Source organism: Notamacropus eugenii, chromosome 2 (genome assembly GCF_028372415.1).
Source record: "Notamacropus eugenii isolate mMacEug1 chromosome 2, mMacEug1.pri_v2, whole genome shotgun sequence".
NCBI classification, from domain to species: Eukaryota; Metazoa; Chordata; class Mammalia; order Diprotodontia; family Macropodidae; genus Notamacropus; species Notamacropus eugenii.
Genome location: NC_092873.1, coordinates 375,947,514 through 375,971,272, shown reverse-complemented (window position 1 = coordinate 375,971,272; position 23,759 = coordinate 375,947,514). Strand labels below are relative to the sequence as shown.

Genomic DNA, 23,759 nt, shown 5'->3' with positions numbered 1-23,759 from the left:
CTTCACTAATGATGTAGAAAGTCTGTAAATGTGAAATATTGGAGGCAAGATTGAACATCTTCATGTTGTAATGTTGCTCCTAACCACAAGATGGCAATGAAACACCACAGGACGCTAAAACTTTGGTTAAAAAAAAGATCCATGCATTAACCTGGCCCACCCTTTGAACTCTAAGGAATAACTGCAATTTTGTGACTTCTTTTCTACATGGGGCCACAGAGCCAAGGATCCCCAAAACTCCTATGATATTTTTGTTGTTTGGACCTAGAATGAATGGTGGCTTCTTAATGCTTCCTGGCCCTTATGGTTCCTAATGTTCTAGACAGATTATCTTCTCTTGCCATGGTACACAGCAGCAGAGGAGGTTGAGATGTGAATTTCTTGAAGATGACCTATTTCAAATAGACTTTATTTATTGGTAGTGCCATTTATTTTTAAGAGGAGACAGTTGGAAATTGGCATAGCCATATATCCATAAATTGCCTAGCGTTTTATATAATGATCTCAGATTGTCTTTGAAATTCAACAACTTCTGTGCAAGGTGCTATGATAGGTGTCAAGGATTTAAAAAAAAAAATCAGCATCAAAGAAGCTTACATTCTCTTTGGGTTTGTTATTGAATGGGAAATTCCTTGTCCTTGAGGATATTCAGATATTAACTTATTTTTGTTCATATCTAAATTTATTTTGGAAGTTTTGACGTGTACCCAATCTTCTAGAAAATTTAGCTAAAAAAAGTTTTGTTGCTGCTTTAAAAAAATATCACTGTCATTTCCCAATTACCTTTTCCTTTTCTCCCTCCTTCATAACATCCTCCCTCCCCAAAACTGCCTCTTGTAGTAGACAAATACAATTAGACAAAATAGACCAAAGCATCAACCAGCTCTTACAGCCTAAGACTTAAATGTGGCTAGCATGCTGTCTGTGGTATTATGAAAACAAATCTGAAAATTAGGCTCCTGTTGTAAAGTACACCTTCCCTACAGCACAGTCTTCCTTGGGACAATCCAAGGAAATATACATGACTCTTATACTCTTCATAGACCTTTTGGCTAAATCCCAGATTTTTCTTAATTTGGCTTTGAAATTCTAATTCAGTGTTCTAGTAATTTTTTTAAGGAGGGGAAAATGATGATTCTAGGAGGCAGAGACAGCTTTCAATGGGGAAACAAATAAACACCTAATATTTTTGAGTTAACAGTACAGAACATAGCTTTGGAAAATAGGTATTTAGATCCTTACCCTATTGCAATGAATGGTTTTCCCTGAATTAAAATATTTTAACACAATGGAAAAAGTTTTTTGTAGATTTCTTAGGAATATACTTTTTTTGAACCTGTTGCTGTTCTCTCCCTTTATTATCAACAAGTAAGTTTCAATTTTTCTTTTGTAAATATGCAGCATTTTTAGTATATATCTTTTCCTCATTAGCTTCAAATGCTATGCAGACTATTTAAAATTTTAATAAGTTGGAATATGTGATGTTCTTTATGGTGAAGAAGGAAGAGAGGGTTTAGGAAAAGCTATGATATTCAGCTGCCTTTCACAGCATCACAGGTTCAGAGCTGAAAGGAGCATTAGGATTTAGGCTTAATAATAAATCCTCTCTTTCCCCTTCCCTGGTGAAATGTGGAATGTGAAAATATGTTTGAGTATGAATCCACATAGCTAGAATGAGATGGGTTCCTGCTTGGTTTTCTTGCAGGTCACTACGATAAGTGTGTCTTCGCCCTCCGGGAAGAGAATAAAAGTGATATGAACACTGTGCTGAATTATATCTTCTCCCATGCTCAAGTTACCAAGAAGAACCTTCTGGTCACTATGCTTATTGTGAGTTCAGTCCCTCAGCATTTCAATGGGTGGTTGATTAAATAAAGGGAGTTTCTTGCCTTTGCTGGCTGGGTTTGGAGAAAAAGGTGCTGTCTTCTTTTGACTGGTTGTATTAGGCTTTGGTGTCTATGCACCTCACCCTTTCCCTTAGAGGTTGACATCTCTTCTATCTTTGATTTAAATGCAGTTCTGACAAGAAAAGGATTGTTGTTAAAGCAGGAACATTGAAATTATCTAGACTTGCCCTTTTGTGTAGGAAGTAACTGCAGACTAGAGGTATCATGATAAAGCGGGTGGAGCACTTTTTTATCCAACCTGAAAACACATAGGAACTCTGTGACTCTGGACATGTCATTTAACTTCCTGAAACCTCAGTTCTTCTCTGAAACGACATTAATAATAACACTTGTGGTGATCAAATGAGATAATGTTTGTGAAGCATTTTGCAGAGTGCTGTGTAAGCAGGAGTTAATTGTTTCTGTTATTATAGAGGTGAAATGACTTGTTTGAAGTCCATACGTTTGGTTTGTGACACAGCTAGGATGAGAACCCAGCTTTTTTGACTTTTTATCTGGACTGTTCCCAGTTCATTATGCTATTTCCTTGCAAATACAACTAAGTTGGGGATTTTGGATGTTTTTTGTTGATCTTTATTCTTCGTGTGAAGATAGTGTTTACTGAGTTTCATCAGTTAATGACTATTATTTATGAACAAGCAAGTAATGGTTTTGCTGGTAGAATTGGCTTGGTATCCTTCCTAGGTTGGTAGGTTTTGGGGTACTGATTCTGAACTTTGAAGTGAGGTGACAAGAGAAAAGCATGGAAGAGTTTGCATTTTTAGAAGATAGTTGAGATGTTAAAATTTTCTTATGTTTTATAATGTGCTATAAACTTTTTTCATCCTTGTCTCCAGATTGTGGTGAAACATTTTTTGAGACTTGGTCTAGCCACGAAATAATCATATGCTTCTAGCCTTAAGGAAACTAATTAGTGTTCCCCTCTGCTTTTACTATATTCTCCTTGTGTTTTCATGGACATTTAAGTTTTGTATTGGAGAAACTCAATAATTTAGTCCAACAAAGCATGTACTTACTTTCTCAGGGCCTGAGTATCCTTTTCATTAATCTTTGGAAGATTCTATATTTTTGTCTTTATTACCTAAGTTAGTAGTAGAGTCAGTAGGAGAGGAGAAACTCCTGTTTGATACAGAGAAGGCTTATGAAAATCAAATGATCTGCCAGACTTGTTGCAGGCCTTGTGAATTTTGGAAACTGTTTTCAAGAGTTCTTTCCTTTCATTCTTTAGTCTTAGATATTGCCTGAACTTGAAATGGGCTTTAGAAAACAATATTCCCATCATATTCCCGACTAGTTTGTATAGTATCTGGCATGTTTCCCTACAATATGGAACAATAATAATTTCTCGTTCTCTGGAAGTGACTCTTCAATGTCCTTCCATGGAATTTGGCATACTGGCAGCCATGTTTTTACTCTGCAGGGAGATTCTCCTGACAGTATTCATTTCTATGCTAGAAAATTTTCACCACCATTTTTATTTTCTATTTTACAATGAAGGCAAACTTTAGTTCCACTTCATTTTTCCTCCTACCCAGGACAGAGCTGCTTTCTTGGCTAATATTCAGATCAACTTATTCCATCGCCTACCTGGCTTGCTCAATGGAGAAGACCAGATTTTTAGGATGGCTAATTTTATGTAATACCAAATTGCAAATGTGTTTGTTTTCCTTTGACTTCCTGGAGTGATTGGGAGATAGGTTAATGGGGAAATGGATGTGAATGAAAAAAAAAATCCATGCTCAATTTTTTAATATTTTTTAACTTACCTAAGCAATAGATTTCAAGAACTAGATGAACAGAAACTTTTTGAATTTATCTTAAAGGAAGTTTAGCTATTGAAATGTTCAAGGAACTGAGTGTTACTTTTAGAAGAAACCAGTGGACTTTATAGTAGGAAATTGGTGGTGATTGGGAGGAAAAGGAAGTTGGAAATCAGTTTATTTGGATTGAAAACAGAGGGGGATTTGGCTTCAAAGGAAGCTAATTATGGGAGCCTTCCATTTTATTATGATTATTTTTTTTAAGGACATAACAGCTTTCTGCACTAAAAATAGACCCAAGCCCAGAACCCTTGGAGCAGCAGAAGAGTAATGATCGCCCAAGACTGTCGCTGGGTTTCTTAAATTCTAATTTGTAAGATATAGGGGCCTGGCTCACTCCTTTTGCGGAGTGATTGTAAGTAACGCTTGCCTTAAGAATCTCATTATTGGAACACGGAGCCATATTTCCTCTGAGAATTCTGGAGTAGCTTTGAGCCGGGGCTGTTCATTTCTCAAGTAATCACGTTGGTGTGATGGAGAGAGAAAATGGCAGCTGTTCGGAGCTCAGGCCTTCAATTTTCTTCAGAGTCCAGTCACTCAAGTGTGTAATTACACGGGGGGTGCTGCAGAGAGACGTTGGGCCCTGTCAGAGAGCTGGTTTGAAGCTCGGCTTTTTGCTCTTGCCCGTCAGGACAGGCAAAAGCCAGTGGAGCTCTGACTTGCTCCTGTTCTTGGAATTTTCCCTCTTGTTGTCCTGATGTGTTTCTCACTTGCATATATGAGACTGAAACTTTTTTTCCTAGTAAACCAAACCCTTTTTGAAATAGAGTCATCTTCTAGTATTTGGGTCTGGGGGGATGGGCGAGAGAGAGAAGGGGAGGAAGACAGAAAATCAACGAGGGAAAGGCCAAGCCATCTTGTTCTTCATTTGCCATTTTCATTGTATTTTTTTAATCTCCATTTAAACAGAATTTAAGATTAGTAATCATAAGGTGGATCTGTAGGGTTCTTCATCATTAAAGTGCTTTTGAAATATCAGTTGTTCTCACTCCCATCTTGAAGATTTGGAAAATGAGAGGTGAAGTCATGTGACTTTAAACTCAAGGCCATGGGCATACAGAGCAGGGATGAACGAATACTTTGAAAAATATTCCTGACACACTGGGTGCTAGAGTCTGCTGATCTTCTTTTACTCTTTTAGAAAGCACAGACATCTCTGCCTATGCATCTACTGATAGCTGTAGTTGTAAACATTCCTCTGTTCTTATTGTCTTTTCTGTCTTGTAACAGACATCACCTGAATATGATGGCATTTTGAACCAGCCTATGAATTCCCTCAGGCCTATATTCTCTGTTGGTTTCCTTTTCTTTGCTGCTTCTGTTGCCTTTGCTTTCTGATTGATGGGTGTACTGTGTACCCAGTCTCTGCTTTCCAGGAGCAGTGATGTTGATGGTGTGCTTTGCTGTGCTAGATGACTTCTGGGGCTTTAGGGCCTAAAGGGAGGGATCAAGGAAATCAGCTGCATGTAGCTTACTCTCTGAGGATTTCTGGGGATCACTATAGTGGGACTGTAGAGCTGCCCCATTGTGAAGATGCCTCCTGGCATTGGCATAGTCCTGTCTGGTGGTATTCAGTGACTCCTAAGCAAGTTCAGCTGATGTACATCTCCTAATCTTTCTCCCTAGCCAGAAGGCAAGGTACTGAGCAAGATGCTTGATGTCTGTCCCTGTCAAATTTCCTTCGAGCACCATTAGCTAGAAATATTTTACTGCCCCTGAAGACCACAAGTCTGCAAGGCCATCATTACATTTATTCAAAAAGTGTTTCTTCTTCCTTATACTTGAGCTTATGGGAAAAAGCCTAGAGCCTCAAACTTTTAGGTAATGTCCATAGTAGAGATATCAAGGCAACATAGGCAAGTGATCTAGTCCTCTGAGGGCTGTTTGGCCTAGTTAGGCAACTTGGGAGGGTGAAGGTAGGGAACATCTTTGCAATAGCAGCTCGGCAAAGTTGCATATAAAAAGTAGGCAAAAAGGCATGGGGCATTCTCATTCTGAGTCTAGCTAATAGAGTAAACATGGCTACTATATCTGTGTTGACTGGTTTTTCTCCTTCAAATCTTAGTGTGCCACATGCAGGGAAGGGCTGTGAAATGCACAGCTTCTGGCTTATGCCATGTAACTTTAACCTTCTGACTTCACCTGGAAGCATTTGGATTGCTGACCAATAGTTTTCCTCCCTCTCAGAGGTTTTGCTTCAGACATGTGCTGATCAGTCAGCAGTTCTTAACCTGACTCTGCAAACAGTTTTTCTTCAAGAAGCTAAGTAATTTAAAAAACTATAATAATAGTGATAGTAACAATCATGATGATGATAGTTCACATTGGAGATAGGTGGTATTTTTATTATTCCCATTTTACAGTTAAGGAAACTGAGACAGACAGGGTAAGTGCCTTGCCCAGGTATATAGCTACTATGTGTCTGAAGCCAGATTTGAAGTCATGTCTTCCTGCTCTGTCCACTGTCCCACCAGCTGCCTCTAAAACTCTTCCAGTGATCTTTGGGCAGCAAAACAGTGGGAGACACAGAGATTGTCCTGTTAGCTTTGCTTGGTGTTGTCAAGCTATCACTTTATCACTTGGATTGGGAATGGTACATCTGTTGAGTGAGCAGTAACTTGTCTTGAAGGCATTCTTTACTAGGTCGTATTTTTCTGAATCCTAAAATGATTTCCATTTTTGCATCTGCTACCCAAGATGTGCACATTAAAAAAGATTGCTGCATTGGGCTCTTCTGGAAGCAGTGGCTTCACTCAGGCTTGAGGCTGCACTTAGCACGCTTGTTAGATTTCTGCAGACCTGAGTAGAGCAGTGCCCTGTAGTTAATCACTATCCAGATCAAGGAGAAAAACAAGATATAACTGTATTGTGCCCTTGTTGAATAACAATTTTCACTTTGGCCTGCAGATGTATTCAAGTGACCTGTTGTCCCAAAACAAGTAAGTAGACTCCCTTATCATATATATCTTTGTCCAGAGGAATCTCTTCACTTGGCCACTGTCGGGTGACGCTGTCTCATCTTGATGCTGAAATGTCGCACCAGGGAATGGTGGTGATATACTCTCCAGATACTCAGGATCAAGGACCAGAGACTTTAGTCAAGATTGTCCATTTCAGAGCTGGTTAACTGGCAGGTGTGACTGGACTGGCCTAGCAATGTTTAGTCCTTTACTCAGGTTCTCATACACTGTCTTCTATGCCTGCCTACTTTGCCAAGGGAAGACACTTGCTCTTTTTATCAAATTTTGCTGCTTGCAAGGGTGAAATGGTTGGATAGTCTGCAGTTCTTTTTGGCAGTGAGGATTAGTGAGAAAATACTATTTTGGGTTTTGAAGACCATGGTTTTCCTAGGTCAGGAAAAGCTGGGGTTTTTGTCTCTGTTCACTTTAGAAAGGTCCATCTCTAGATTTTACTATAAGAGAATCAGGAAAATCTTCAGCCAGTGATAAGAGAAGAGCGCTCATTTCATTCTTCATTTTTCGAATTCCTGTAGTTCACATTCTGTCTCTTGTGATCTCATTTCTTCAGCATATAGAAAAAATAAGGAAAAAGAAAATGGACCTCAACACATTTCTGAACTTAAGTTGTCCATGTTTCCTTATTTGCAATTTTAATTTAAAATTTTAAAGCTGGCTTTTCTGAAAGGGAAACTTATTTTGTATCACTCATAAGGTTTTCTGAGTCATCTTAGTAGTACAGTGGATAGATTGCTGAGCCTGGAGTTTGGAAGGAATTAGTTCAAATCTAGCCTCAGAAACTTATCAGTTGTGTGACCCAGGTCAAGTCACTTAACTTCTTTCTGCCTCAGTTTCCTCAGCTGTAAAAATGAGGGTAATAATAGTACCTATTTCTCCTGGGGTTGTTGTGAGGATCAAATGAGAGAACGTTTGTAAAGTGCTGAGCCTAGTGTCTGGCACATAACAGGCCCTATATAAATGTTTCTTTCTTTCATCCTTGAGATTATTACATTTATCTCTAAGGAAGAATCTGGTTGCCTGAGTGTAGATTTTTAGGAGTATTATATGAACCTTTTAGACATTAGAGGAGTCTCATGGTGGCAGATGGGCTTAGTGGTTGGTATTGTCTGGATTGTGGGGAGGTGTGTTTGGTCTATTGTAAATAATGAGTGAAAAGGAAATTTGGGTGACACAGACCCATTTTTTGGTGCGTACACCTATTGTGCTATCTCCGTGCTTACCTTCCTGCCCACTTACATACTTCTCTTTAGCTATCTTACATGTTCCCCAGAAATTCTACTCTGATCATCAGACTAGTGGAAAAGAAGCAGTTACATTTTCTCCCACTTTGCTCTTATAATTTTGAGATAGATAGAAATTTGAGGCCATCTGTTGAGTTTTATTCCTTTTTAGAGTGTTTTCTTCTAATCTAGATAAGTGGACACAGATAAGAAGGAAAAGAATGCCAGCTAGCTGCTCAAAGAATTGGCAAATAGGTGCTTAAGATGTCTGATAGCCATTTAAGTAAAATTCTCCTAATATGTTTTGTGGAGTCCTTCTGAGCTAACCTGGACAGTGAGTTGGGGAAATTGTTTGAAAGAAGGCTCACCTTAGTCCCTCTATCTCATTGTGTATAATGGGGTTGAGGTGTTCCCCAAACTTAGTCTTAATGACTTGGAAGATACTAGGAAACCTAGGAAGGGAGCTGTATGGTAAATATGTGTGCTCCCCTAAAGCCACATTTCCTAAGCATTTATTTGCACTGCTATGGCAACGGACTGTCAGGAGTACTCCTGAGATGGGGATGGTTTAGTGTGAAACAAAGATGCTTCAAGAAGAGGACTGATCAAGGGAGAGAGAAGATTGTATAGCTACAAGAATCCTCATTGGGAACACCACTTCTTCTGCCTAATATAGTAATGTGGAAACAAAGGAGTACTGACATCTTGGATAACTGTTTCAACACCCAGAAAAGGGAAGTGCATACATGTATGTATAATTTGGAGCAACACTGCCCCATGGTCTAGTAACATTCAGAAAGGTCAAAGATACTTAGGAACTGCAGTTATATTGGTCTGGAGGAAGTTATGTGGGAAATCTATAAATTTGGGAAATAAACTCATTTCCAGCTGGAGTCCAGGAGAAATCTCTTTGCCACACAATATATCATCATTCAGTTGAATAGATATTTGAGAATTTCATGCCTTTTTTTTCCTTTTTAGAAAAGGTAAGATAGAGACTAGGCTACCAGACCATTCCAACTCTGGGCTTCTGTTGAGAGCTTGTTTTACCTGGAATTTAGATAAGATTGTCCATTCAGAGATAATGGGGTGGTTCTTGGATCTGAGGGAAGATAAATGCTGAATATAATTGCTAAGGAGAAAGGGAGCTTAGTGATGAGATTTTTATTTGTGTGCATATTTACAAATGAATAATTAGCTCTTGTGCGCCTGTTTTTCCCTTTTCCTGGGAGGCAGAACATTTGGTTGCAGAGAATGCACATTACCAGGAGCCATTCCTTTCCCTTTATGCTGCCTTTCTCCTAAGATGGGGGAGGGCACATGAAGGCCCTTTTAGACCCCACATATTTAAAACCTCTTAAAACTTTGAGGCACCATCTGCTGTTTCTTACACAGAATTCCCATGTACCTCCTTGTTAGTCTCTGATGATTCCTTTTGCATGTTAAAAGTCTAGGGCCATGCTCTAAAGAAATGTATTAAGGATGCTGGTGAATGAGTTGGGACTGCTGGCTCCCTCTCCTCCCTCTTTGCTTTCCTTTGGGATCCCCTTAACCATGTTGTTAGGAATAGAAAAGAGGGAGTTTGTGTGTCCTTACTAACTCAATTGTATTTCCTTTGAAGTGGAACAAGGGGGTTGGAAGGTGAGCTAAAGTCCAATTCATTTATGTGTTGTCTTTTTTCCCCCCACAAAAATTAGGATCAGTTGTGTGGCCGGGATCCTACCCTCACTGATGAGCTGCTGAACATCCTTACCGAGCTGACTCAGCTCAGCAAAACCACAAATGCCAAAGTGGCACTTCGAGCCCGGCAGGTAAGGACAGTCACTGGTTACTGGGAGGAAAGGCTGTTGTCCTTAGGCTGAGATTTCTAGACCCGATAAGCTTTTACATTCAGTCCTCTTGCAAAGGTCATGCAATTCTCTATGCGTGTTTCATTACCTTTGAACAAATGTTTCCATGTTGTGTGTGCTCTTTAAAGATTAACATTGAGTCCTTCTAATCAGATACCCTTCTGCCAACATAAGTCCTGGTGGCATGCCCCATGCTACTGACTGAACATTGCTATGATGGCCAAGCTGGTTGTGATGAAGAAAGGGAGACCAAGGGAGAAAAATAGACTCCCATTTCAGAATTCTCAAAGGGAGCTTAAAAAGGGATGATCTTTTCATATGAACTTAGTTTTCAAGTGTGGAAAGCAGAAAGATAATGATGTGAATCACACAAATCAGAGCAGCCCCAGAGAAGTCTAGTCAGCTTCTCCTGCCGTCTTAATTTCCATTCCAAAAGGTTTCTGCAGGGAGGTGGGTGTCTGAGCCCCCCTTTGTGTTTTTGTGCCTGGTCGCTGAGAGTGAAACAGCATTTGAAGTCATTCAGTGACCTTCTGCTTTCCCTAGAATTGTGTCCATGTCACTGAACTGCTCAGAGTTATTGAACCTCTCAGTGACCTGCTGAGGGTATTCAAGTCCTGCCGTGGCGCTGTTTGTTTGTGACACTGCTTTTCTTTTCTCTGCCCCTCATATACCTTGCTGTTGCTTCTTGATGCTGTCTCCTCAGTATTGAGTCCCTGGAGCTGTTGGGACAGCTTTTCCTGGTGTGTCTACTACAGAGCTGCAAAAGCCTGGCTTTACTGCCATCACTGTGCCATCCCCACAGCTGCTCACTGCCAACCTCGATTTCCAATTAATAGCTACTCATGCAGTCTCAGCACTAGTAGCTTTGCTTTGCAATGGTAAATCACATGCACTGATGGAACTTGATTGAAGCGGTTTCCCTCCCATTGGGGAATTGCCCACAACAAAAATCATGGTCAGAGGCAACTGAGATTCAGCATTTGGTGGCATCGATTTTTATGTTGTGCGATTTAGAATTGCTTTACTTGGCCTCTGTTAGATTTTGATGTGGTACACTTACAGGTTTGTATTTATTATCTTTGCATTAGGGTTGTCTAATAGGTGACCAAAACGATGACTCTAGAACTTACGCTTCCTTATTTTCTCACTCCAGGTTCTTATTGCCTCCCATTTACCATCCTATGAACTTCGCCATAACCAAGTAGAGTCTATTTTCCTCTCCGCTATTGACATGTATGGACATCAGTTTTGCATTGAGAACCTACAGGTACATGTAGACCTTTTCTATTGTTTTGCCCCCCTTTACCTCTAAACTTCATACAATTCTTTAGGTTCTCCAACATTAACTGTGTTGTCCTCTAAAAAGTTGCATAGCTACAAATGAACTTCCCAGTGAAATTCTTTTAGTCTTGGCTTTACATTAGACAATATCTGTCTTTTTAGAAGTGTTCTATTGGAATGCTTCCAAAGTCAGCTTTCATTGGCAGTTCAGATTGATTTGTGATGCTAGTTCAGGTGTAGTAGATGGATGATACTTTCCTATCGCCACACATAGTACCTCTAGGGAAAAGGGAGAACATCGCCTGAAATTTCAAGTACTAGGAGGAACAACTTTTCTTTTTTCTAGGCATTGAAAAGTCATTGGGCTTATTTTATCAGTTTAATTGGACACATCTTGACTCTTTATTTCTGAACTTAGAATATATTCTTGGTGACAACTTTGTGTTTTTCCAATTGGGGAAGATGTTGTTGTTGTTATTAGTATGGACCGGCCCTAGATAACCTTTATAGCTTCTATGGTGGTTTGAAAGATTCCCTTTTGGGAAAACCAAAAGTTGATGTCGTGTAGGATCCATTGACCCTTGTAGACAGAGTTGAACATCAGGAATGCAAAAATTACAGTGTTCTTCATACTGGAACCATAAAGCAGGATTTAATAATTGAGGTAGGGCTGTTGATTCATAGAATTTCATTTCATAGCTAGAAGGTACCAGAGAATTTATTTAGTTGAACTGTTTCTCCAAAGTCATGTAGGTAGAATTGAGACTAGAATCTTCAGGTCTCTCAGCTCCCACTCCAGTCTTTTTTCCATTATATTATTCTGTTGCTGATTAGGAATGATCAGGCTTAGACTATTGCTATGTAACCCTTCTTGTACTGACCAGTTACCAAATTTCATAAGTCAGAGCAGAAGGCAGTTGTGATTTGTGTCCACAAGTAGTTCAAGGAATTAGAGGATTCAGCTGATGATGTCCATCCTTACCTATTTCAGCTGTAGCTTAGGCTAGGAAGTTAGGTGAAGGGTTGACAGACTGCACCTCACACACAGTGCCCCCTCCCCCCCTCACCTAATGAGGTAAGGGCATGAGTTTTGGTTGAAAGAGGGGAAGGTCAAACTAAATGATGTGCCATACATTTTGTCTGATAGGCCCAGTTTGTTCAGAAAGGTCATCACCAGGTTGGCTGTAGGGTGAAGAGGTTTTTGACTGCTCTGGTAGCAGAGCAGCATGGAAGGACCTATAAGAGCTGAGGTACACTGATTCCACTTTTTAACATGACTGACTTTTTTACTCAAAAATTTTGTTGTTTTTTTCTTTTGCTTTTATGTTACCTTCATTTCCTAATATATTTCTCCTTCTCTTCCACCTCAACTCCCAACCCCTCTTTCCAGTTAGTGAACCATTCCTATTAACAAAGACTTAAAAAAAAAAAAAAGGAAGGGAAAGCAGTTCAGCAAAATTAACTAACATACCAACTGAGTCTCAGTATATTCAGTATTCCACTCCTACAACTTCCCCAGTCTCTGCAGAGAAGGGAAGAAGTATACATTTTCTTATCTTCTTTGGAGTTAAGGCTTTATGGTTATTATTTTCTTTCTTCATTGTGCCTCAGTTTATCAAGTCTTCCATGCTTTTCTGCATCCTTCATATTTTTAGTTTTTTATGGCATAGTAATATTCCATACATTCATGTAACAAAATCTATAGCCATTCTCCAACCTGATTATACTTGCATTAGAATAAGATGCCTGAACTTGTCTTAATTTATAAGAAAATAGCGGTTGAAGATGAATTAAAAAGTCATTGTAAGATTTCGCCATTTGCTTCAGACATTTGGTAGTTTCCATTGAAGCAGGTTTATTTAGCAGCCTTCCATGGTGTAGATAGAATTTGTCTTGATATTTGTTATTTTGCAGAAACTTATCTTGTCTGAAACATCCATTTTTGATGTCCTCCCAAACTTCTTCTACCACAGCAACCAAGTAGTGAGAATGGCAGCTCTGGAGGTAAGTTTCCATGGTAAACATGACAAGACCTTTCTAGTCTAATTGATTTCTTCTCCCTATTTGGCTGTCACATAGATTGCTTTCCTTAGGTTGGAATATATATAGCCTCAAGGTATACGACCTGGGAAAAGGCACTTAACCTTTGCTCACCTGTTTGCTCAGCTTTGAAGTTAGGCTAGGAACGGAATTGACCTCCCAGAGTGGTTGTGAGGATCAAGTGCAGTAATACTTGTAAAGTGCCTGGCTACGTGCCAGGTATACAGTAGGTGTTTAATAAACACTCCTTTCCCCTTTTCTGATCTCTTCATTTGTTAGTTATATTCTCCCAATTCCTCCTACATTTCTCTGTATAATAAGCTTTGAATTTGCTTATCTTTATATATGTTATATTTGTGTCTACCCTTCCCCCCCCAGTAGACAGTTCTTTGAGGGCAGGTATTGCTTTTTTTTTCTTTTTATTCCCTAGTGCTTGGCACAGTGCCTGTCACATAGTAGACACTTCATAATTGTTTGTTAAATTGAATCATGTTCAAGTCACAGATCCTAGGAATATTGAAGTATAGCCACTGCTTACTGCCACTAAAGAATACTGGGGAAAAAGGTGACTGAGTTCTTTGCCTTGGGGGTGTGATGATTGATGTGAGGGGGTGTGAAGGTGATGATTTTTAAAAATTATTTGTTTTTTACGTTCTTCTTAAAATTTTGAGTTAAAATTCTCTCCCTCCAGCTCTTCTCCCCTTTTCCCCATTGAGAAGGCAAGTGAGATGATATCTATTATATGTGTGAGGTCATGCAAAACATATTTCTGTGTTAATGTGTTGTGGGGGAGGGCAAGAAAAATAAAGTGGAAAAAAATGATTCAACTGTACTCACAGTTCATCAGTTCTCTGTCTTAAGGAAGTTAGCATTTTTCATCATGTGTTCTTCGGAATTGTTTTGGATCATTGTTTGATTAGAGTAGCTAAGTCTTTCACAAATGATCATCCTTACAATATTTCTGTTACTCTGTACAGTGTTCTCCTGGTTCTGCTCAGTTCACTTTGTATCAGTTCATATGAGTCTTCTCCAGTTTTTCGGAAACTATCTCCCTCACTACTTCTTATAGTATAGTACTGTTCCATAACATTAATATACCAACAACTTGTTTAGCCATTCCCCAATTGAAGGGCATCCCCTCGATTTCCAGTTTCTTGTTGCTACAAAAAGAGTTGCTATAAATGTTTTTGTATGTATAGGTCCTTTTCCCTTTTCCTTTGATCTCTTTGACGTACAGACCTTGTGGTATTGCTAGATCAAAGGATATGTACAATTTTATAACAGAGTGTTGACTTTTGATTTAGTGGTGACATAGTGTGATAGAATTGATACCATGGTTGTCTTTTCAGACAACAGTTATTTGGGGTAGTTCGGTTTGAATTCTTTGACCTATAAAAGATCCACAAGGTTGTTAGTAAATTTTGTTTTTAAGTCCTGGTACAGATTGTGATAGAATCTGCTTGAATACACACCAAACTAACCAACTCCCTGAATCTTCTGTAATGCTTTCATGTCCTCAGTTATGAAGACCACTGCTTCTGTACCTGTCATGCTAATAGCACATTGAGGGGCTCATACACAGTATTTTATGTGCATGGCAAGTTGACTTCTAGCTGACTTGGGCTGAACTGACAGTCCTTGCTGAGATGCAGTCTCTTGTTTAGCTCTAGAGTCTAAGCTGTGTTTGAGTGACTCTGAAAAATGTTTTTCACATTTTCCTTGCATTGGGGTCTAAGGACATGAATAACCAAACCTGGGGAGTTGACTTTGGGGGAGGGTAAGGAGTAACAGAGTTGCAAAAGTTTTGATAGAAGGAAATAATTTTTATCTTCCAGCTCTCGGTGGTCTTGAGGCTGTACCTCTTGTGTTTCTTATGCCTTTTTTTTCTTTTAGGCTCTCTAGAGTTCATGTCTTCACTAAATAAAGCTCAGGAAGGATAGTTTCCCATCAGGATAATATTGTTTGAAGGAAGTTTTATCTAGCAATTAAGAGTGTCTGCTAGGAGAAGTTTTGTTCCAGTTGGGCTATGCTTATAGAGGGAAGATTGCAACTTTGTCAATGAAATGAAGTTTAATCTGAATGGCTTTCAGAAGCCTTTCCTTGTGGAAGGCCTGTTTCTTCTGCATTTGCTCTCCCTGTCTATTGTGTTTTTTTTCCCATTCTTTCTTTTGATTCAAACCAGAAACTATTTTTCCCAAATTTATTATTTGTTTTCAGTTTTCAACCTTCATTTCCATAAGTTTTAGATTTTCTCCCTCTTCCTACCCCCTCCCTCCTTCCTCCCTCTCCAAGATGGATTGCAGTCTTATATCCTATCCTTTCTTTCTCATGAACTGCTCTGGAGTAACTGAGGATTACTTTTTAACCAGGTATATGTGCGAAGGGCCTATATTGCCTATGAACTCAACAGTGTCCAGCACCGGCAACTGAAGGACAATACTTGTGTGGTAGAGTTTCAGTTCATGCTGCCCACGTCTCACCCAAACAGGTAAGGTTGAATTTGCATGTAAAACACAAGCCACAGGGGGCTGATATAGGGGAGGAGGGGAAGTTTTGTGGTAAGATAGCACTAGTCCATCCATGAGTGCTCTTGGGGAAGAAGCATAGAGCAGACAGTGAACACATTTGAGCAGCTGAAGAACCAATGAACCTTTCTTCTCTAAGCTTTGATCCAAAGAGAGGTGAAATATGATCTAATTAAGATAGAAGTTTGGTCTTGCTCTAGTCTTAATCTGTTATTGATATGGTCTCCCAATTTTCTGGAGATAAAAAGCTGTATGAACTGCATCTGGAATATGGACAATAATTTGGTGAATTCTATTCCTGCTCTTTGTTGAGGTAGAAACTGATATGGCAGGGCATAACTTCTCTCAGATCTAGAACCAGAATTAAGACTGTCTTTTAAAACATACTTCAGTTTGGAAATCAGCTTTATGAAAATTTAGAAGCCAAGCCAAATTTATTAAATTCAGGAAACGTTTTAATTAGAACTTATTACTTCCTTCCTAGCTCTTCTTTAGAAAACCATTAAAAAGATACTTTTGGAGTGATTCTCCCTAACCTTTGCTTTAAAATGGAAATGTTTCCTTTATGATAGATCCTCATTTTTTTAAACAGTTTTTTAGCAACAAAAGTAAAATAATTTCACCTAAAATAGTCTCATCTGTGTTCTGCCATCTACCATGACCATTCTACCTTGCCTCTGTCATTCCTTCTACTTTTATATAGCCTTTAGTTCTTCCCCTTTGTATGGCAAAGTCTTTTTTCTTTGGGGCCCCTAGCTTCAGACATCTGAACTGGTTTTGTTTTTAATTGCCTCTCACCCAGAGCAAATTGAGCCTCTTCCAAGAGACAAAGACAGCTGTGTTGCTCCTATGTGGCCACTGGATGCCACTGTTGCTCCAGCCCCGGGCACAAAAGGAGTGTGAGCCGCTTCAGCAAAGCACAGCTTCCCTTCTTTGTCTCCAAAGATCCTTTTGCTTCTTTGCTTCAGAAATACCTTATTTCTAGGAGGGAAAGGCATACATCCCTGATTTAGCCAGCATCTCTTGGTACATTTTTGCCTCTGTGGATTTCAGAATCTCATTTTCTAGAAACGAATGGTTGTCCTTCAGAAAGGGGCAGAGTTTTCATGGCACACAGAGGCTCTGCTTTCTGTTTCCTGCATTCCTTGAATAATTGTATAGAGCTGCCTGCTATACTCAATGTTCTTTTATAATTCTCAATACATTCTATTTTTCTTCCTGGTCTCTACTGCAACTTCTCCTGTTGAGTAGTGATTTGTGGACAGATATTCCCATGGTTCCAGAGTTGCCTCTGATTTCTTCACTCCCATCCATTCCCCTACCTTTCTCTGAGTTCCCTGTTCTAACCTTTTATTTAGGATGTATGGCCAAGAAAGATCAATTGAAAAACGAGAGATTCTGCTTCTTTTCAGAAGAGAACCACAGTATTCAGAAATCTTTCATTCTGTAGTCATATGCAGCTACGTTGGGTATCTTGGTTAGTCTAGTTTTGGTTTTGAAGCTGAAACCAATTATTGCCAGTGCTGAGCATGGTGCATCCACATAGTCTAACATTTGCTGAGCTTTCATGGTTGTAATACCTTGTAGTCCTTTCTTAGTAGTGTGGGTGTATGCACACACGTGTGCAAACACACACAACACATGAACATGTTTGTTTAAATTGTCTGTATTTGTGTATTTTGCTTGAACATTATATCTGAAATGATGGTCCTAGAGTAGAGAGAAATAGACAAGAATAGTACTGCTAGAAACTCTGAATCTGTGGAAAATTTTTTCTTCCCTTTTTTTTTTTTTGGTATGTTGCATTTGAAAATATGGTTTGGTTAGATAATGATTATAAATTTTCTAATTTAATTTTTCATTAAAATTTTTTAAAGACTTGTTAGAAATGAAAGTTTTAATTCAGCAATCATTTCTTAAGTGTTTATATGTGTGAAGCACTGTGCTAGACTAGCTACATGTTTCTAACTTTCAGAAATCTAGGATTTTCTTTACTGATTTGTAAACTAAGTTTTACTTTTTTGAGGAAAAAAAAACTACATAAACCTTTAGACTTTCCTAAGCTTTTTAAAGGGCAAGGAAGAGCAGTCAGATGCTTATTTTTGATCTCCACAGAAATAAGTGGATGTTGTTATTAATGCCTACTTTGTTCTCAGTCCTCTGAGTTCTACTTAGGAAGACAGGCACATATATTCACCCCTCTATGAAAAATTTACTTGACAAGAAGCAGAACTACTAATTTCTTCCTTCTTTTGGTGAAAATTCCAGTGCCACCTGGAGGAAGAACTGCAGCTTATTGTCAAATTAGAAAGTTGAACTGTACTATTTATTCTTAGTGTATAAGAGTATATGAGCTGAGCCCATAGATGTTGCATAGTTTTTAAAAATGATTTTTTGAGACTAAGTGGCATATGGTGATATATGAACACCTTACCTGAAGTATTTTACTCATTGTCCTTCAAAAAGAAATTTTTTCATTTTGTGGGGAAAAAACCCAAAATTGATCGCTCAGAATTAAAAAAAAAACAAAAATAGAGCAAGCTGACACATCTATCTTGCTTTTCTGAGCCTTTAGTGTCTAGTCTGAAATACATACACTTAGAATGGTCAGAAATCTTGTCAGCCAGACCTTGCAAGTTGAATGTTTTTTTTTTTTTTGGTGAAGTTGTACTATCATAGAAAGACCATGGTCTTCCTCCTTTTTGTAGTGTTACCTGGAGAAATTCTCATCTGTTTCTAATATTTTAGTTTGAAGTAGCAAAAAAAGTCCTCTCTTGTGATTAGTACCTCCCGTGGTTAGCCTGCAACATGGCCTTCAGCTTATAGATATACAACTGTCTGATAATGCATTTAGATGTTGTGGGAAACCATGGTGGATGCTGTTTGGATTGAAGGTCTGTGTCTCAGTAGGGTTTTTTCTGATATATTTCTGATAGAAATAGATGGAATACAAATTATTGCTGCTACAAATGAGTGAGGATAGTCTCAGAGGAGAGTGTGGGCCCACCTCCTTAGGACGTTCTTGAGGAGCCCTTATTTTGGCAGTTTACTTTCGTTATACTTTCTCCTTTAGGTTGCTGTACTTTCTTGTGCCCTCATGAATTCTTCTGTACAGCATCTTTTTTGCCAGTTAGCATCTATATTAATTTCTGTTTGAGTTTCCATTGATTATTACCAAATTAGTTGCTATATTTCCAACTTTTGTCATGCCTTAGGCTCATCTGTAGCCGTATTCAAAACTGTTGGCCTTGTAACCCTTTCCTCTTGAATTGCCTTTACTTCAGTAAAGAGATTAGAATCTCTATTTTAGAGATTCTTGATATGTGCCAAACTTGTTCAGGACATATGGAGCCAAAGAGTGCCTTTGCGTAAAGATTTCTGTGTCCTTTCCTCCTTTCTTTTCTCATTGTAAGGGACATATTATGTTTGTGGTGTGGTGTCAAGGTCTAGCTTGCTTTTGTATTTTCTCATTTTTTTTTTTTAGTGTGATCTGTGGTCACAGTTAGTATTTGGCACTTGTGAGGAGACGGAATGAGATTCTGCAGTCATTTTACCATCTATACATCCCCCTTTTTGGTGCATATGTTACCAGAGCAGCTGCTGTGCACGATGAGAGCATTTTGCTATTGCCCAGTCTTCCAAGACCTAATTTGTCTTGTCTAAGATTCCATCAGCCCAGCTCTTTAGTGAGTTCAGCCAGTATTTTACATTGATTAATCCCAGAGCTTGGTCTTTTCCTTCACCATTTCTTGATGATGAGTATTAGGAATTGATTCTTCCTTTCCTCTTTCTATGATTTAGGAGTGAGAGAGAGAAAGAGAGGGGCGTGTGTGTGTGCGTGTGTGCGTGTGTGTGTGTGTGTTCTAGCACCCAAATCTAGCACCGGTGAAGTTTTTTACTCACCGATTTTGGTGATTTCACAACTTTATACACAAAATGATGCTTCTGAATGTTTTTCTTCCCCCCTCCACCCTCCCAGTTCATTTAATCTTGAAACTCAGATATATCTTTAGCTTTGGATATATTGGTTATCTTAAAATACTCTGGAAAAAGCAAATTATAATTTAGGTTGTATTTTCTCTAATACACATATGTGTAGCTGTCTTTAGGTGGGTCTGAGGATAGAATGCTTTATTACCTATATTTACTACTGATGTGTATACAGCACGGTGTGTAGTACATCTTAAAGACTTGGAGTGTTTATTGGAGTTTATTTGACTTGGAGACCAAAATTGCCCTACAATGAACATTGCCAAACATCTAGTGTTATTCATGTATATTTCTGCCTCAATCTGTGGCAAGGAGCAAGCCTCAGAGCTGGGATAGGAGATTGAGATGTATTCCACTGTGTGTATCTATTTTTATTTCCTGGTGGAGGAGCCCTGAGTGGTAGTTTCTTACCATATGCTTTTGTAGGTGGAAATTCATGGTTTAGTGAAGTTTTGAGGTGCACCTTCTCATCTCTCTGTAGTCTTCTCCAATGTTTTATTTTAGATACTTCTTACCTTTTTCCTCCAGAAGAAGTTGGCTCTCCCATGGGTCAGACTTTTAGGTTTTGGATTTTTATCATTGCTCATCTGTCTGTTGGTGGTCTCTGAAAACTTCTTCATATCCATGGGGAAGGTGAGAGACCAAATCCCTTCTATGTGACTAACATCAGACAGCCCACTGCAGTTTTTAAGAGTTTAGATAATTAATTGTTGATTTCTCCGAGGCTTCTCCCTTCCTTGGCTTGTGTTAAGAGACTTTAGATCCACCTAACTTGTAGCACTTTATAACAATGGGTTGCATTTGCTTGTGTACTGAAAGGACTGTACATAAATAAGTCCTGCAGTGTTCATCTCCTCCACGCACAGTGGTCTGTTGATGAGATGCAGGCATCTGGCAGAAGGGAAGCTTCTCAGCGGGCTTAAGTGCTTACCCAAGTGCCCTCTGGGATCAGTCGCTCGACTTCTGGTCTCTACTGTGTTATTTTGGCACTCCAGACTTGCAAGATTGGAGAGTTTGATGTAGAACTCTCCAATCTATCATTAAGTAGCACAGGGTCCCTCCTTTTGAGGAAGACTAACTCATTCCAGGAGGAAGAAAGAAGCAGAATCCAGAGCACCTGTAAATCCCTGTGGTTTCATGCTATGGGTTTGTGCCTAATTAGACAGCAGGCAGCAGTATTATGTTGTAGCCCTGTTGACTTGTCTGCTTCAGAAAGTGCAGGATCTTCCAGCAGAGCAAAGGAAGTTTTGAATGGGTGGCAGCTGGATAGAACAATGATTTCTTTCCAAACTGGATTCAGGGCATCTGACCTGCAAGGAGGGGAAGGGAGAGAGAAAACAATAGGAACAGATCATCCAAATGGGTTTTATATAGTCCCTTGGCTGGTATTTTCCTACAAAAATGTGGGAACACAAGGCGACCCCCACTGATCACAGCCAGTCAAATTGCTTCTCCTTCAGTACTGCTGTTAGTGGTTATTCCGCTGACCTCTTCTGATTCTGGTTTGCTGCCTGATTTCAGAAGATTTGCCCTATACTGTATCTGAATCCAAGGTTGATAAAACCAGTGCTGTTTGTACGCACCACCATTATTTTCATTTAGAAACTTTTTTAACTTAGGAGAAAGTTGTAGGAGCATTTTTATATGATATAAGATTTATGTGGGTTTAAATAGAACCTATTAAAATTCATTCGAGCTGGAAAGGATGGAAAAAAACTCAGAGAGCTTGTAACTCCCTAAGAAGACCATGCTTCTTAAATTAAGGAAGTTTAGCTAGCAGGCAGCCTCCCAAGGTTTGTATTCATGTTGAAGCAGAATCTCTTCTCCAACCATTCAGGGCAGGCAGATCAATAAAAACAAAGGCAGAATTCAGATATCTCTTGTCCTTTTTTGAGGTCTGTATCAGCATTGGATTGCTATCCATTAAGACTGAGAATCCAGAAAATTCCAGAATCAGAGGTTTTGATATATTAATGTCTGTATCCTCTGAGGGTCACTCAACCTCTTTGGTGTTCTCATTTATTTATTTTGTAAAAATGGAGCTTGTTGGGTGGGCGGGCTAGGGATTGCAGCATTGATCCCAACATTGTAACTGAGGAATAACTGGGAGGAGAGTGCTCTTCAGAGTCTAAGCACTGACCCTCATGTTCTGTGAGGAAGGAATTTATATCTCACTTGTGTATTTGAATGTGGTCTTGATTGTCTGCTCACAGATGGCCTCTTTGGGTTCTTTATGCAGGATGAATGTATATGACAGTGTCTTGATTTTAACTTCATAAAAGTATACTTGACTTATCTGCAGTCCTCTTTTTGTTGTTTATTATTTTGCACAGGCCACAAAACTGGTTTTCTAATGTACTACCATAATGCCCACTTTGCTGTTTTCTTCTGTTAAATATTCTTACATTGATTAGAATGTCCTTTTTCAGAAAGCCAAAGAATATAGTTCTCAGGAGAGACATACATCAGAAAATGCTTCAGAAAATAGTGTTTTTTTTTCCCAGCCCCTGAAGTCAGTGTCCTATAAAAGAGGAGAGATGAGTACTAAAATTTGCCACATAATTTGAGACTGTCACTTTAAAATTAGAGATGCTAGAGCTTACGTTTTTGCCCCATATAGTGCAGATGGTAAAAATTCCTAAAACAAGATGTTTGGGGACAACCCTACAAGAGAGGGAGAGTTGTTCCTGAATGTGATTTTTATATTTTGTTTTCATTTTAGTCTCTGCTGTTGTAGAAACTCAGCCCTCATCCCAAGGAGATTTAGAATAACCTACTGTGTAGTGAGAGCCTAAAGCATTGAGATCCTAGAGTCTGTGTTAAGTGCAAAAGCATTGAGACCTCAAAGAGTCTAATATAGTGGTACAATTAGAAGAGATTGCACCATAGTCTAAACTGCAGAAACCTGAATGAATCAAACCAGAGGTTATTTTGGTTATGGGATGCTTCTTTTCCTATTCTGAGCTCTGGCTGTGATATTACTCCACTGCATCCTTTTTTGCTTTGTCAGAAGATCATTTACCTGTGTTTTTTTCATCTATTCTCTGGTATTGCATCTCTAGCTGGCCATTCTTCACTGTACTTTTGAACCATGTGCCCCCTTTCCCTGGATGTTATGTGGGCAAGGACTTGACAACCAAACACCTTTTCTTAGGACAAAGTTCATTCCCTTAGGAGAGAGGTGGAGTTTGGCCACATCCCAAAACAGTACAGGTTCTTCTTCATATGTTTGTTTTAGAAAAAGTTACTCCTGCTGTCTTAGGAATTCACTTTGTGTTATATGTTTGATGCAGAGAGCATTGCTAGCCACAAATCACATGCAGTTGTACTGCTTGTGTGGAGTGATATGTCACAAGGTTTTATTTATATGTCCAGCTCAATTTAGGCTGTTTCTTTCACTGCCAAAGAAAGTGCATCTTTTCCTTCCCTCTATCTTCCTACTACCCACGTATCATGAGCACCACCCACTACGTTCTTTCTGCCTATTAAGTCTTTTATGTGTCAGAAAACCCTAATAGTGAATTAAGGGCTAATAGGATCCTTTGCCCTCATGGGGGACAGTGTTAGGAGGTAAAGTGTCCATGAACCAACCCCTCACCATACTTCCAAAAGATGGGTGGTGTCACTTTGTCTTTTGAACACTGGAGAAACTGACTTTAGTCATTTGAGAAGATAACCAGCATAAGATTATGTTTTGTATTTTAGTAAATTGCTAGGTTCCTTGCTTTTCCACTTCCACTCCATGTTCTAATCTCTTAACTTTGGTTCTGACACATTATTTATGAGAACATTCTAGTATTCACCAGATTTGTATTCTATGACATTTTTGTTCTTAACATGACTAGGAACTTAGTTCCCCATAGTTAAGATGCGATGAATTGTCCTGTGTTCTCTTATTGATTATTCTGTACTTATATAATGTTGTGTCGTCACTTATGGTCAATGTTCCCATATTTTCTTGACTTCTTTTATGGTTCTGTATTCTCACTGTTTTTCTTTACCACTTTGGGAAGAAAGATTTTAGTTAGAGAGCAGAGGGGGTAATAGAGAACCTGAACTCCTGAATTCTTTCCCTTTGAGGATGCTTGTCTGTCCATTACCTGTTCCTAGAAGAGCAGGCAGAAGGAGAGGCAACTGCTCAGGGGTTT

The 23,759-nt window shown here is 39.0% G+C and overlaps 1 protein-coding gene across 7 annotated transcripts in view; it reads left to right on the top strand.

The window, feature by feature from the left end:
- Window positions 1-23,759, top strand: part of ACACA (acetyl-CoA carboxylase alpha) — a 268,158-nt gene that overhangs the window by 102,031 nt on the left and 142,368 nt on the right. For all 7 annotated transcript variants that reach the window (XM_072646950.1, XM_072646948.1, XM_072646949.1 and 4 more), the window contains 5 exons: window positions 1,706-1,830; window positions 9,623-9,736; window positions 10,929-11,042; window positions 12,971-13,060; window positions 15,466-15,584. In XM_072646950.1, coding sequence (XP_072503051.1) covers window positions 1,706-1,830; window positions 9,623-9,736; window positions 10,929-11,042; window positions 12,971-13,060; window positions 15,466-15,584 — 562 coding nt within the window. The remainder of the gene's footprint in view (window positions 1-1,705; window positions 1,831-9,622; window positions 9,737-10,928; window positions 11,043-12,970; window positions 13,061-15,465; window positions 15,585-23,759) is intronic.